We start from the raw sequence: 16,899 nt of genomic DNA, 5'->3' as shown, positions 1-16,899 counted from the left end.
TAGAATGGGTCATTAGTTAAAATAAGACTTGACATACCCATTCGTCTCTTTGGTTCCATCATGAGAGAGGATGAGATGTTACAAAAACTTCAATAGACGAGTTGTTAACAACTACATTACTCGAGTAGCAATGACTTGGTGTACCTGGTCATCAAAGTTATGGGACTGTGCTACCAAATTGTAATAACCGAAAAAAAATTAAATTAGCTTGGATTCGGGTCGGATCCGGACCCGGACTCAATGGAGGCACCGCCTCTCGTGTCTTTTGAAGACAGCGAGGCAGGGGTTTCAAAGAGAACCCCCGCTCCTTTCTTCCTCTCCCGTTCTCTCTCCCCGATACTCACCCTCTTTCCCCACGCGTCGACCCGCCGTCGTCAGCAAGCACAACCATCGGCGACAGCACCGCCGGAGCCCACCCTCGCCGGCGACAGCCTCCCCTCTGCGACCTCGCCGGCGACGCCTCTCTACCCGACAACCCCCCCCCCCAGACTCGCTGTCGGCTGCGCCTCGCCAACCTTTGCCGCCGCCGTTCTGAGGGCTCATCGATGGCCTCTCGGTCGGCACCCTCCGTTCTCGCCCTGCGTCCAACCACCTACTGCTGGCAACCCAGGTGCGTACCCCTCTGCTGCCTCTTCCCCTTTTTCTTCTTCCTTTCGTCGATCGACAGGGGCAAAAGCTCTGCCTGCCAGTCCGTTACGACAAGGGATAGTCGTCAAGCCCCTGCCACTTTGCCGACAGGTCGGCAGGGGTAAAACCCCTGCCGCCTGTAAGAAAGGTTCTGACAGGGGTTTTGGGCCCCCTGCCTGCCTTTTCTTTTACCAGGTAGGGTCGAACCCCCTCCCTGTCTCGATGCGTAGGGGAGGGTCCGAGAGGGGCTCGAGCTCTCCTTGCCTTCGATCTTCGCAGGGGAGGGCTCAACCCTCCCTGCCTTCGTAGTACGCAGGAGGGGCTGAGCCCCTCCCTGCTCACTGTTACGGCAAGGGAGGGGGCCGAGCCCCTCCCTGCTTCCTGTTACGGTAGGGGAGGGGGCCGAGCCCCTCCCTGCTCTCTTTTACGGCAGGGGAGGGAGTCGAGCCCCTCCCTGCTCCCTCTTCTTGGGCGTCAGGCAGGGCTTTGCCCTCTGCTTGTTTACTTGTTCGACAAGCAGGGGCCAAGCCCCTGCCTCTTTGCGTATTTGGCAGGCAGGGGCGAAGCCTCCTGCCTCCCCCTTTGTGCGAACGGGTAGGGGCCTGGTCCCTTGTCTCTTTACTCTTCTGGCAGGCAGGGCGACGCCTCGGCCTTCCTTGTTGACTTCTTCAGGTAGGGGTGCATCTCTCTGCCTCCTCGTAGATTGCCGACAGTAGGTCTGCAGGGGCTCGCAGCCCCTGCTTCTTGCGTTCATAGCATGTGCGCAAGGGCACGATGCCCTGCCTCTGCTTCCTTTACGTCAGGACGATGGCAGTGTCACTGACCTTTTATTTCATGGTTTTAAAACTCGCCGAGTCAACTCGATGACTCGGCTGACTCGGCTCGGCTCGGCCCTTTAACGAGTCAACTCGGTAAGCTAAACTCGTTCTGCGAAAACTCGGCCTGACTCGGGTTGACTCGACCTGACTCGGGTTGACTCGGGCGAGTTTTGGGCACTTTTTTCTTTTTTCATTTTTCAAAGGCTATGGGCATTTTTTTTATATGTAAGTGTTCATTTTTCAAAGAACAAATATCATAATAACAATAGGCTTACCAACCTAATATAAAATCACAAAATTAGTAAAAGTCAATCAAATTTCACTTGTCCAATTGTCAATCATTCATTCCTTTTGGTAGCTCCAGGTAAGGAATCAAACCCAGTACCCCTCAATGAACATATAGTGAATCCACTAATCCAGCTAACATAATTGATCCCTCATGCAACCATCTCTGAGACCTACACAATAGTTGGCAGCCAGCCTGTTCAAAACCAACAACATAAAATGCCCACATTTATCATTATAATATATATACATCACAACATTCTCATTATCCAAAGCTTATATGCATTTATGTGCAGATATATAAGGCATGGTCCAATCAACTCTACATCAGAAACACACTTACAAATATCAAGATAAAGTTCAATGTTCCCAAAATTTTGCAAGGATTTTCTGAGGCCCTGCAACACAACAACTATGACCATATATTCAGGATGTAAACCATGATCGAGCATGGCTATTAAAGTTCTTGAAGCTAGTAATTAAGTCATTCTTAATATATTGTCTTGAAAGACTTGCTCCTACTTGTGTAGTTTCTTTAGTAAATGTGAGATTTGAATTAAGAGCAGTTTTACTTAATGTTATTTTACTTATTAATCAATTAAACTAGTAATTAAGTCATTCTACAAACCTTTATATGTTTAAATGACAATTTATATATTGTCTTTGTTTTAAAATCAAAAGTTAACAAAACCCGGTCCGAGTCACCGAGTTGACCCGCCGAGTCACGAGTCAATAAAGAACGATTCGAGTTCCGAGTCACGGGTTTTAAAACCTTGTTTTATTTTTGGTGTTAGCTTGCTAAGATCGTCACTTTTGCAGCTCGTACGATGGATCCCGCTCGCGTTTCGTGACCCAAACCATCAATCGTTTACACTCGCAGACGTCAGCAAGCTTGCAACTCTCCAAGGTAGGGGAAGATTGCACGGAGGACTTAGATAATTGAATTAAGTTCAATTAAACTAAAAATGACCATTAAATAAATATATATATATATATACAAATATATATATTTATACGAGTATGCACTTAACTCAAGGACGTGGATTCGCGATCCTTATCCTTTACTTTCTGTCAGTCTTTACTTTGCCGTCGCGCATTGCGCAAAGGTTTTGCGTTGCACTCTTTTTTACAGTCTTTACTTTGCCGTCACGCATTGCGCAAAGGTTTTGCGTTGCACTCCTGCTTACAGTCTTTACTTTGCCGTCACGCATTCCCCAAAGGTTTTGCGTTGCACTCCTACTTACAGTCTTTACATTGCCGTCGCGCTTTGCGCCCAGGCTCTTGCTTTTGCATATGTATTGTTATTGCCTTGCTATTGCAGATGACGCTCAGGTTTTCGCTCATTGCATACACTTTTGAGGCATCCTCGTGGAGGATGCAAGAGACATCTACCACTCTCCTTCTTGCGACAAGAGTTCAGTCGGGAGCTAGCGATACATCCTCGTCTAAGGAGAAGGATACCTCGCAAGGATCCTGACTCTTCGTGTACGCAGTTCCTGTATAGTAGACTTGAGATTTAGGGAGCTGCGTAAAAGCATCAAAGACTGTCCAAATCAAAGCATTTGGAATGATGTGATTGGCTGGTTCTGTTCGTCTATTCCACATATCTCGGGTGATCCCGAATTGGGGTTCGAGCGAACTTCTTAGCAGGGGTTCTGTTGAGAAACCCGTATCCCGTCTATCGAGGCTGGTATCGAGTCATGCGAGGCATGTAGATACCCCGATAGCAGATGAGATTCTAGAAAACCTCATGCCAAATATTGGCACAAGCTGCTGGTTGTTTCAAAAGATAAAAAATGTCAAAGTATAGTTTGAGAAACATTATATCTTTGTGAAACACTTTTGATGAGGCTCTTATTGAGGAGCTATACCCCTTTCATCCTAGAGTACTTGTAGTCGTGCACTATACGATAGTATTGCGATGAACGGATGAGACGGTCGTGTGACCTCGAACAGTGCTAAATGCATGCTGTAATCACATAAAATGGTACTATTCGCCTTCACAGGCAAGATGCTCGAGTGGTTTAAAGACCACAACATATAATAGGTCGTTAGTTAAGCAACCCCTAACGCACCCATTCACTTCTTGTTGTCTGTCAAGGGAGAGGACAGAGCGGTACAAAACTCCAATGGACAGGTTGTTAACAACCACTCCACGGGCAATGATCCGGCCTCCCCAGTCATTGGAGTTAGGGTAAATGGGCTACAATAGTTAGCTCAACACTTCTGCAGAAGTTGGATGCATCCGTGGCACTGCTTACCTGCCTTTGGGGAATCCTCTCTCGGCTAAAGCTGTCCCTTTAGGAGCGGACTCAACTAACTATTCGGGTTATTGAAAATACATAGAATAACAGACGCTCGAACTAGTCTCATTTGTTTCTATGTTTTGCCTACGCGTACCCGCAGGCCAGTAATATCGAAACATAAAGTCTGTTCACACTGGTTAATTGCTTGTTTTACCCCTTGGTCGAACTGCTTGGTGCTTATTGTAACGTAGCACTTGTTGGCTTACGTCTCTTATGATCGATGTGATTGCATACAGCTCGTAATCTACGAACTGGTGGCAACTAGGATTGATGTGGCCGCTTGTCTTATAAGCTGCTTACATATTGTGATATAACTGCTATCGTATGATTGTTATCATGTATAACTTATGAATGGCTTGCGATGCAATGGTTTATGCCTTATGATTAATTTAAATACTTGCTGATGGACTGAGCCATTTGATGGTAATTGTATGTATCGCGAGCATTGTTATGAGTGCTTGTCTTATTCAGTTGTTTTGTTTGGCTGTCGGATAGAGTTAGTTACTCTTCGCCTATAGAATCAACTAGATTACCATATCTGCATGTTCTCATGTGTCGTTTACGCATGCTTTGAGGTCCTATTTAAGGATTGCAATGTTTCTTGTGGCAATAACACAATGCGTATTGTTATATGTTTCTGTGTGATGTGATTGATATGCCACGTGATAAGAAATGTTGGAAGTATGCGATAATATGTTCATGGGTTCATGGAACCTTATTGGAGGAATGGGTGATCTTGTGTTTTGTTTATGTGAAGTGATACGATGCATATTGCTGATATACATGCTTGTGCCCATATTGTGGCTACTGACCCCAAGATCGGTCAATTGTTCGAAGCAGTCGATTGTATTGATGCATGTATCACTGAGTATGGTATCTGTTGAGGACCTGATCTCCAAAGGATTATTTGTGAGGGCATGTATGATCAAGACCAAGTAACCGACTAGAGTGGTAGATTCTCTGTGAGGATGTACATTGTCCACGAACGGGTAGCCTCAAAGACGGTGAACTCCTGTGAGAAAGTGTATGGTCCAAGACCAGGTATACCATCTAGGGCAGAATTCCTTGTGAAGTTATACATTTCCCAGACCAGGTGATCCGACGTTGATCTTGTTGATTGTAATAATGGCTATTGACCTTGAGAGCGGTCATTTGTGTTGATGCGTGTATCACAATGATTTTCATTGGATATGACATTTGTTGGGGATCGGGTTCTCAAAGGTTTCTCTGTGAGGGTATGTATGATCAAGACCAGGTGACCCGACTAGAGTGGTAGAATCTCTGTGAGGAGGTACACTGTCCAAGAGCGGGTAGCCGCAAAGATGGTGAACTCCTGTGAGGAAGTGTGTCGTCAAAGACCAGGTATACCCTTTAGGGCGGTAATTCTTTGTGAGGTTATACATTTCCCAGATTTGGTAATTCGGCTAGAGCGGTAGAATCTCTATGAGGAGGTACACTGTCCAAGAGCGGGTAGCCGCAAAGACGGCGAACTCCTGTGAGAAAGTGTGTCGTCCAAGACCAGGTATACCCTCTAGGGCGGTAATTCCTTGTAAGGTCGTACTTTTTCTCAGACCTAGCGATCCGATGTGGATCTTGTGATTTTGATTACCATAAAAAGTTATGGTGAACTGTGATGATCTTCCGAGATTGTTTGGGATAGCCACTTATGAATCTATAGTTTTGACTTTCTGCTTTAGCATAATTACATGCTGAACCCTGATATGAGAATCAGATCTTTAACGATTTTAGATCATGATTTGGACCTTCTATGGAAGGGTGGGTTTTTCTGAGAAAGTATGACGCCTTAGGTGAGTTATAAACGATGACAGTTGGCCGCGTAAGGCCTTGAGAGATGAGAATAGTTTAAGGTGGTTCAGGACAAAGCGTTTGTTAGAAGTAGTGAGAGCGAAAAACGATGACCTGATAATGATTAGATGCAGAGACCTCGTTCTAGGAACGAGAATAAGCTTGTTGCGTGGTAGTTCATAGCTTACGATCAAATGAATCGTCTTGCTACGTTTTGACAATTGCGCTGCGTACTTGTTTTGCACCGCTTACCTGCTTGCACTGCTTACCTTGTTGCACTGCTTACCTGTTTAACTGCATTATCTGCTTTAAACTGCTTAGCATACTGAATTAAATGTACTTAATTCAGTTTCCTGTAGTCTCTCTTGTGCACCTACTAGTTTTTCGCGAAACTAACTCATTCTATGGGTACAAGTGATGATTAGGTACACCACGAGCGATGGTGTGATGACAAGATGACTTCAAGACTTCTTCTTCCTGCTCTTAGCTCGCGTCCTGGACGTTTTGGGTTTGTAATGGATTTTCCTTGGGATATCCGAATTTTGTGAGTTTTGGTTCTTTTAGCTAACGTGCTCAAAGTTGTCAGCTTGCCTTCTGAATTAACAAAAGAATAGTTTTCCACTGATTTTATGAACAAACTCTAGAGGAAAGAGATTTTTTCTAGTCTCTTGCCTATTTTCTGAAAGGTTCGCAAGTTTGAAATTTTGGGGCGTTACATAAATATTATCCTAGGTGGCAGATCCCATTGGCTTATCCAGAAGTTTGGATGCATCCCTTGCCATTTATGCCTCTGGGGAATTCTCTCTCGGTTATAGGTTGTCCCCTTAGAAGCGAACTCAGCTAGTTGTCCGGGGTATCAAAATACATAGAATAACAAACCCTCAGATAGTATCAGTTGGTTTTAAGTTTATCTTGTGTGTACCCTCAAGTCAGTTAATTATCGAAACAAAATTACCATGCTTATTTTACTTATTCTGAAAGTGCACATCACGAAAGGAACAACGCATATGTTAGTCTTGTTCTGATTTTTGATATCTATGCACCTACCAGGCTTTCATAAGTCTGACCCGTTTTATGGGATACAAGTGATGATTAGGCTGATGCGGCAGGCGATGGCGCGATGACATGATGATATCAAGATCTCACTCTTTCTCTATTGTTTCGCTTCTGAGCACATATTGTAATTTTGTATAAAGGTTTTTTTTTGAAATTTCTCTTTTTGTATAAACTTTAATTATCAAAAACCTTTTTTTGAATATATGTGGTTTCAATGATTGTATGGAGATGACAGTGTTATCAAAAATGCGCCTTGAGGTGCAAAAGGCACGACTCGCCTTGAGGCGTGTCCCTCTGTGCCTCAAGGCACAATTTTTTTTTCTTTTAAGATTTCTAAGACATAATCAACAAGATTTTTGTAGGTTAATCTCATATATTTTCCAGTTATTTCAGTTATGTAATCAGTTTTTTAGTATATTTAACTTTTGCTGGTTAATCTCATATATTTTCCAGTAATGTAATCAATTTTTATATGTTACTTAAAGTAGCATATAAAAGTAACTTACTTTTATATGTTAATCTAATATTTTTTAGAATAATCTCATATATTTTAACTTTTGTAGGTTAATCTCATATATTTTCCAATTATTTCAGTTATGTAATCAATTTCTTAGTATAGTTTAACTTTTGTTGGTTAATCTCATATATTTTCGAGTTATGTAATAAGTTTTTTAGTTACTTTTATAAGTTAATCTCATATTTTTTAGAATAATCTCATATATTTTAACTTTTGTAGGTTAATCTCATATATTTTTCAGTTATTTCAGTTATGTAATCAATTTCTTAGTATATTTTAACTTTTGTTGGTTAATCTCATATATTTTTCAGTTATGTAATCAATTTTTAGTTACTTTTATATGTTAATCTCATATTTTTTAGTACTTATTTGGGATTTTATATTTCTTATTGGTTGTTATTTCATCAATAAAACATTTTTTATTTATTTGTATTTTTAGATAATTTTTTTTAAAGTTTTCAAATCTTTTTTTTGAGGCTTACGCTTTACGCCTCGCCTCAGTTTTTGGTGGAGTGCCTCGCTACGCCTCAATGCTTTTCACAACACTGGGAGATACAAATCCATTGTGTAAAGGAAAGTTTCCCTTTAATGCGCCCAAGGTTCGTTGACTTGTTCTTTGAAACACTATTTTCTGCTGAACTGCCATTTTAAACTCTGAAAAAGGATTGATTGTCAAGTTTCAATTTTTTCCTAAAAGTTTACATGTTTGGGATTTTGGGGCGTTACTACATATTAGGTCTGGTTTCTGCCCAGTATCTATTGGTTCTAGACCAGAAAAGTTGGCCTAAATCCAGTCCATAGTAATTTGAAAGGGATATATAGCATTGACTCACCAGAAGAAGTAGGACTTACATGCAAGCATACAAGTCTAGCTTAGTTGCTAATCATATGGTTTTGAGAGCGTATAACCTGTCACATAGGTGCAGGTGTGAATACGGCTGCGGGTATGGGTGCGGATGCGGCACTTTAAAAAAAACTTGGGTGCGGGGATGATATATATATATATATATATAATTTTTAACAGTTTTAAGTTAACACTATGTGTATTTGTATGCATTTGTGTATTTATATATATAATATAGATAAAAATGTACTTGATTAGGTTAACTGAATCTACTTTTGGATAGAAATGGACCTCAGTGTGGTTGACTTCACCTAACACAAAGGAAGTTGTGTCCAAGTGTCGCACCTGCCTGGGTGCGGGTGCGACGCGGGTGCGGTGCCCTGTTAGAAGAGTCCGTGTGACAGCGTGCAACAATTCTTGTTATGAATTTGTATTTTGAATCAAGCTTTATTAATTACATACAAGCACACACACATGCACCTGTGTGTATGTACATTCTTTTATCATTAAGTATGTAACTTTGTTGCGTCTTATACCCATTTCCATGTCAGGCATACATAACCAGTTGTGCCATATGTGCACACAAACACATGCAAAGTATCATAATGGATTTAGTTGGATGAACAAACTCTTGGTTAATTTGGCTTTTTTGTCGCAAAATGCAGCATGGGACAGTCAAAACCAGATCAGGAGAATATTTTAGCACAGGCACAGCAGCAAATAGCTTTGCAAGTAATAGCAAAAAAAATTTCTTGCACTACATATAACTTTGATATTTATCATATGCTATTGCTGACTGTGTTATGGACTTTGGATGCAGAAGCTGGCATTGCAGGCTGGTGATGCTGTTTTGCCAGGATGTGGTACATTGCCTGCCATGTGCGTGGACACTCTGTCAAAAGTTGTTTGCTTGACACAGGTGATATTTCTAAACTGTACATTTGAAATCAAGCTAAGCAATTTATTATTGTTAATGTTGAAAAGGAAGAAGTTTTTAAGTAGTAATTAACCTTGGAGACCTCTCTCTCTCTCACACACACACACACACACACAAGCAGAAAAGCAAATGCATGTTTCATCCATGACTGCATAACTTGTTAAATGTTAAAACAACTGCTTTAACAATTTCTTTGTATTAGTACTATTTATATCTTCTAGCCTTCAATGATACTAGACCTCTGGTCAATCTTTCTTTGTGTCTTTTATTTCATAAATCCCAGCACTTTAAAATTTTATAAAATATAAAAATAACAGAAATAAGACAATAATATGTTTAGATAGTAAAATACACTTGTATAAGATATAATAAAAGAAATAAATAAAAATATTAAATACTAGAAGAAAAAACATATTTAAGATATATGAAGGAAATAAAAAAATGTAAAAGTAACTGAAAATATCAGGATGTTATCGTTGTAAAATTATTTTTGAAAATATCACGGTATCTTGCCAAAAAAAGATTTATAAAGCCAAAATTTTCAATTTATCAGCAATATCTGTGACTATGGTTGTAAGTATTATGTATACTTAGTTTTTAATGGGACAAACAGCATTTGATCAGTGTTTGATGGACAGGAAAAAATTCAAGGCTTGATGTTGCTTAACTCTAGTCTTGAGTTGGGAGTAGTCAACCTTCATGAACAGTTAAAACAATTTCAAACTAGATGCAATTTTCCTTGAGTCTTGAGTGGCATTTTGTCATGGATTTGTAGCTGCTCTTGGTCAAGTAGCTGTATCCAACTTTGCTATGAACTGGTTGACTGAAAATGAATACCCCAGACCCAGAATACACATCTATTGGCAAGTTCACATGCACCCATATAGGTACATGACATTCCTGTTTGGTTGCTGCATTGTGACCTTGTATATTTCCAGCCTTGTCTTTTGCTGATCTTACTCAGTCTAAATGTCATTTTGTGCACCCAGATGCTCAGTTGATTGATTTTTTTTTGGTTATTTTTTGGGGAATTGTCACTTAGTTCTACACATAACATGTGTTTTTCATTGTCTTCTTGCAATTGGTTTCTCTGTATGATTTGTGTGGAACCACTCCACTTTACTGTATTCCGATAATTCAGATTTTTATCTTCAGTGGATGGGTCTCATGGCAGGACGCATCACAAGTCCTAAGGATTTGGCAAAGCTTGAGCCAAGTCTACTTTGAGAAGACCAGTATGGCAAAGAGTAGATTCATATAGTTAATTTTCAAACTTGTTTTTTTTCTGCTAGATGAAATGATGAGTGATTATTTGATGATTTTGTAAGGTGGTATCTGCGGATGAGCTTGGAAACAATGAAGAATATGACGAGATATTGGAGGACATGAGAGAAGAATGTGGAAAATTTGGTCAGTACCCTTTCAAATTTCTTGAAGGTCCTTCCTTCCAGGGATGACATGTAACTGATTGATATTTGTTCACCAGGGGAATTGGTGAATGTTGTTATTCCACGCCCTAGTCCAGCTGCTGGTCATCATGCGGGTGTTGGGAAGGTAAATTGCTTTATCCAATGTTTAAGAATATTCAATTCAAGAAAATTCTGAGAATACTGTGATGGCGTGCTTATTTGTTGGTAACATCAGGAGTGTTTGGGTTATTTGATAAAATGTATGAATAGCTTGTCTGAAAGATGTCTTGGATTCAAATTGTACAAATCAAGTGTGATTGTGCTTCCTATAGTTCTCATGGGAGGCCAAGAAGTGGACTGTCTGACAACGGATTGGCTTGAAGTGATTTGCTCAAACGTGAGACACCTTGGTATTTTGAATTTGAACTATGAATCAATGTGAGACACCATGGTTAGGGGACAAAAAAGTTAACTTCTCAGCATCTGTTAAATGTCATTAATACTGGCAGACTATTTCATGCTTCACAGGTGAGCCACCTATGAATTATCCAATACAACTTGGACTCCAACAATACCTGGTTGGATGTGGAGGTATACCAGGCTTTCTGTAATACCCGTGAATTTTATAAGATAAATAAACTTAAAATTTATGTCCTTAAGGTGGTACAAAGATATTTTATTGTTTTAATTATTTATTCGTATTTGGATCTCGGATATCCCATTTGGATTCAGGTCGAATTGAGTGGATCCACGAAGTTTAAATCAGATTCTTAATAAGAAAATTTCTATATCGGGCTTATAACACCTTATGGGGATTCGTAATACCCTATGCTATGTTTGGATCCACATTACTTCATTTGGATCCTGGACGCTAGAGATTTAAATATAGTATGGATCCAATTAAAATTTTAATGTTGGATCTATAATAATTTGCTGGAATCCATGATTCGGATCCAGGACCCATATCAATTAGGGTCCATATATATAATATCATATACATATATTAGAAAAAAGAAATAATAATAATAATAATGTATTAATTACATATTTAAATAAGTTTAATGAATGGATCCACAGTTGGATCCATATGGATCCAACATGTGGATTCATATCCCAGGCAAGTCGCGGATCCAACTCACGGTTGGATCCCGGGTCTCGGACCCGGACTCGGGCCACGCCCGTGTAAGGAGTTAAGTAAAAAAAACAAAAACATAACAGTGCTGCCCGATAAAATGGGCGCTAGGGTTCTGAGTGAACCCTAACACGAGTCGATAGTGTAAGAGGGGGAGGGGGGGGGGGAGTGCGCAACCACAGAGGAGAAGGGGGTAACTGCCTCCTTCCTTTTCGGGGGAGGGGCCGCGCCCCGTGTAAGGAGTTAAGTAAAAAAAACAAAAACATAACAGTGCTGCCCGATAAAATGGGCGCTAGGGTTCTGAGTGAACCCTAACGCGAGTCAATAGTGTAAGAAGGGGGGGGGGGGAGTGCACAACCACAGAGGAGGAGGGGGTAACTACCTCCTTCCTTTTCGGGGGAGGGGCCACCCTCTTACAATTCCCCACCGAACCCTTCTCCTACCACTCTCCTCTCCGCCTCTCGTCCTCTTCCTCTTTCGATTTGCCATCGGCGACCGAAGCCGCCGGCGACCCTACACCATCGTCACTCTCTTTCCTCCTCTCTACCTCCCACTCTGCTAGCCTCGACCTCCTCGGCTCATCGGAGGAGCCTTGGTGTCGGTAAGCCTCCCCTTTTTGCGATCTCCTCTTTTCCTCGCCCTTTCCTGTTGCCGAAATCGGCACAAGAGACCCCACGCCGGCAAGCTTTCCGTCCCTCTCTCTCGTTCACGATTCAAGGAAGGGATTTCGTGGAGTCACGGCTCATCGAGAGCACAATGTTAGGAAACTCGACAAAAAGGGAGAAAAAGCTTCGAAAAGGGTAGGTTTTTACTGTACTTTTCGCATATGTATTAATTTACCAGTATATATTGGATTTGCCGTGAATCCCAAATCAAAATTTGGGATTTAGGTTTGTCGGAAATCCCAAATCTTTGATTTGGGGATTTCGGATTTTCGATAGTAGGTTTTCCTATGATTTCTGCTGATTGTTTGTATCAAGCATGCTCAGCCCATTTGAGTGGGTTTAACCGATACAAGGGCAGAATCTGGGTTCTGCATGTGTGCTTAGCACATTTTTTTTTTTAAGAAAATCGGTATTGGAGCTTCTATTTTTGTCTAAATCGGGGTTTGTAGGGGTTACTATGTTTCGTAGAATGTCAATTTCAAGCATGAAACACAGTCTTGCACAATCTCTGTATTTGATTAACCACGAAATACCTTTTTGCCTCTGTACACCAGTATGCTACAAAGTATGTCTGCACAATCTCTATATGAGACAAATTATGGAATCTGTTGTTACTTCTGTGTATTCGTATGCAACCTCACCTGCTGTATGTCTGCACAACATTTGCATTTGATGAATCACGAAATATGTTTCAAAAAAAAAGTTGGGCTTAGTTCGCTAAATGGCGATACAGATTTCTTTATAAGTGAACCTGTTATTTTATAAGATGGCCTCCTAACATTGTTTTCTTCCTCATTCAATTAAGTAGAGGTTCCTGGTTCTCATAGATTAATTTTTTTTGGAATCTCTGCGGTTGCATTCCTCGGTTATGCGCAGGTCGTCTGTGTACAACCTCATATGAGAATCAGAGTAACTTCTGACCCTTGAAGACAACCTGATACAAATTGCACTGACGTACATGTAGAGAGATGCACCGAACCCTAGGTAGAGAGAGAGAGAGACGGCTGCACAGGAAGAAAACTCATTTTTTTCATATTAGGGCTGCTCTCTATGTTAAATAGAGAGAGGCCAAAAGAATAAATTACATCTAAGTCCATTATTAAGTAAAAATATCAAATAACCTCCAAACTAAGAAGATTTAAACTTAAACCACCTATTCTCAACACTCCCCCTCAAGCTGGAGCATAGATATCAATCATGCTCAGCTTGTCACAACATTTTGATAAATTTGGTCTAGCAAGGGGTTTTGTAAACATATCTGCAACTTGATCTTTCGACTTTAGATATTTGGTAGTGATATGTCCAGCTTGAATCATATCCCTTACGTAGTGTCAATCAACTTCAATGTGCTTTGTTCTCTCATGAAAGATAGGATTGTTCGCTATATATGTTGCAGCCTTGTTATCGCACATCATGGTCCTAGGAGAGGAAACCTTCACCTGAAGATCATGAAGAACAGTACGAACCCACATCAATTCAGCAGCTGTTTGGGACATAGCCCGATATTCTGATTCTGCACTCGACCTGGAAACCACATTTTGTTTCTTACTTCTCCAAGAAATCAAGTTGTCTCCCAAAAACACACAGAATCCTGTGGTAGATTTTCTATCTACTACAGATCCAGCATAGTCAGCATCAGAATAGGCCACTATCTCCAGAGTTCCACCTTTCCTGAACAATAACCCCTTTCCAGGAGAAGATTTTAGATATCTGAGAATCATTATGGTTGCATTCTAGTGTACCTCAGTTGGTTTGTCCATAAACTGACTAACTTTGCTTACTGCTAAAGCAATATCCGGCCTGGTCACAGTTACATATAATAGCTTCCCTACTAGGGAGCGATAGCTTTTGCTATCAACTGATTTTGACCCTTCTTCAAACAACTGAACTTTATGGTCCATGGGAATATTTGCTGGTTTAGCTCTCAACATTCCCGTTTCCTTTAATAAGTCAAGAACATACTTCCGTTGAGACAAAACCATCCCTTCACGGCTCCTAGCAACTTCTATACCCAGGAAATATCTAAGTGAACCAAGGTCTTTTGTAACAAAGTGCTTTTGAAGATGAGCCTTTGTGTTTTCAATATCTTTCACATTGTCTCCTGTAAGAATGATGTCATCCACATATACCACCATAACAACTATGTCTGAGTTAGTTTTCTTGATAAATAGAGTATGATCTACCGCTGACCTATTAAAGCCAAAGCATGACATCACTTCAAACAACTTTTGAAACCATGCGCGAAGACTCTGTTTCAAGCCATAAATCGCCTTTCTCAATCTACACACCTGACACTCCCCCTCAACCTCGAAACCAGGAGGTTGTTGCATGTAAACGGTCTCGGATAGATCCCCATATAAATATGCATTTTTCACATCTAATTGGCACAAGCTCCAACCATGCTGAACAACTACTGAGAGAACAAGACGAATGGTACCCATCCGTGCAACAGGAGAAAAGGTTTCAAAGAAATCAATACCATATGTCTGAGTATACCCTTTCGCTACTAATTTGGCCTTGTACCTTTCAATAGAACCATCAGATTTGTACTTTATTGTATATACCCATTTACATACAACAATGTCAGATTCTACTGGGGAATCAACTAGATTCCATGTATGCTGAGAGACTAAAGCATCCATTTCTTCTTTCATAGCCAGCTTCCAGCGATTATCAAGCTTTGCCTGTTGATAGTTCAGAGGAATAGTTTCAACAGATAAGGCTGAAATAAAAGACTTCATCTGATTTCTAATTCTGGCATCAGAGACAAAATGAGATATGGGATATAAGGTACATTGTCGTGTCCCCTTTCGTAGAGCAATAGGCCTGTTATCATCATCATGAAGATCACTATTGTCAGTAGAACTTACCTCAGGAGAAGAAGAAGATGAAGGCACTTGCGGAGGTGGAGCTCTACGCACATATACCAATGGAAGATTATGAAATTTGGAAGAGGATGAAGTTTGGTTCGGTAATGAGGGCACAAATTCCAAAAGAAAAGGAGGTATAGGTAATGGAAAAGACTCAGCTGGATCAACCTGCAGCGGGGAACCGGTACTAGAGTAATATGGAGTGGATTCCAAGAAAAATACATTCGCACTGACATACTCTCGGCGAGAAATAGGATCATAGCATCGATATCCCTTTTGATTTTTGGGATAACCTATAAATATGCATTTTGTAGCTTGGGCAGTTAATTTATCATGGTCAGGACCAAGTTTGTTGACAAAACAAACACATCCAAATATTTTGGGCGAGAAAGAGAAGAGTGGGGCATTAGGTTTTAGGATATGTAATGGAATTTGATCACCCACGGAAGATGAAGGCATTCAGTTGATCAAATAACAAGCAGTGGTAATCGCATCACCCCAGTATAACGCAGGAACATTAGATTAAATCATAATGGTCCGGGCAACATCAAGCATGTGCCTATGTTTTCGCTCAGCCACCCCATTTTGTTGAGATGAATAGGCACAGGAAGTTTGAGGTTGGATGCCATGATCTTGGTAAAATTGTAACAGAACTTTTGATTTAAACTCAAGAGCATTATCAGTGCGAACAATCTTGACAATAAATTCAAACTGAGTTTTTATTTCAAGAATTAAGGATTTGATAATACTTGGAACTTCAAATCGTTCTTTTATTAAAAACACCCATGACAACTTAGAGAAGTCATCAACAATAACTAGATAGTATTGACACTGAGTCCTAGTAGGAATCTTACTAGGACCCCATACATCTGCATGAAGAAGTTCAAAAACTTTATTACTAGACTGACTCTGACTCGAAGGGAACAAACTTCGATGATGCTTGCCCAGCTGACATGCTTCACACTGAAATGATGTGGTGGAAGGAATTTGAGGAAAGACCGAGCGAAGCTTTGACAATGAAGGATGACCAAGACGATGATGCCACTGAACAGGATTGAATGAGTGTTCCATTGCACCATGAACATTACCCATTGCCTCCACCAATCTTCTTCCCCGTCAGCAAATCCTGAAAATGACAACCCATCGGATCAAATATTACTCTACAGTTTTGTTCTCTTATAAGGCAACTAACAGAGAGTAAACTTTGAGGAAAGTTTGGAGCATGAAGAACATTTTGCAACTGTAATGAGGAGGATATAAAAATATTTCCCTGACCAACAACCGGGGAGGGACTCCCATCGGCTAATGAGACTCCTCGATGAGCATTAATATCCTTTAGATCTGAAAAAACAAGTGAATTTTCACACAAATGTCTGGATGCACCAGAGTCAATAATCCACTTACTGTCAGTCAGATGAAGATGATTTCCGGTTGAATAGGCAACACCAACTACTGGAGGGGTGGAACTCAAAGGACGAAGAGCTATCAGCTCATCATATTCAGTACGACTGAGGGTGATACTACTGTCACTTGCAGAGATATTTTCTTGTACCTTTGTTGCCTCGAGAGTAGTAACATTTGCTTTAGGAGCATAGGACTTTGATGAAGAAGAGGTTGGCCGGCCATG

General features: G+C 40.7%; 1 protein-coding gene across 6 annotated transcripts in view; it reads left to right on the top strand.

The window, feature by feature from the left end:
• LOC149822214 (splicing factor U2af large subunit B-like) overlaps positions 1-16,899 on the top strand; it is a 219,656-nt gene that overhangs the window by 183,906 nt on the left and 18,851 nt on the right. For all 6 annotated transcript variants that reach the window (XM_089980673.1, XM_089980672.1, XM_089980671.1 and 3 more), the window contains 4 exons: positions 8,925-8,991; positions 9,080-9,178; positions 10,525-10,606; positions 10,683-10,750. In XM_089980673.1, coding sequence (XP_089836799.1) covers positions 8,925-8,991; positions 9,080-9,178; positions 10,525-10,606; positions 10,683-10,750 — 316 coding nt within the window. The remainder of the gene's footprint in view (positions 1-8,924; positions 8,992-9,079; positions 9,179-10,524; positions 10,607-10,682; positions 10,751-16,899) is intronic.

Source organism: Nuphar pumila, chromosome 11 (assembly GCF_984573655.1).
Source record: "Nuphar pumila chromosome 11, dmNupPumi1.hap1.1, whole genome shotgun sequence".
NCBI classification, from domain to species: Eukaryota; Viridiplantae; Streptophyta; class Magnoliopsida; order Nymphaeales; family Nymphaeaceae; genus Nuphar; species Nuphar pumila.
The sequence above is the reverse complement of the archived record's forward strand: the minus strand, read 5'-3'. Positions and strand labels throughout refer to the sequence as shown.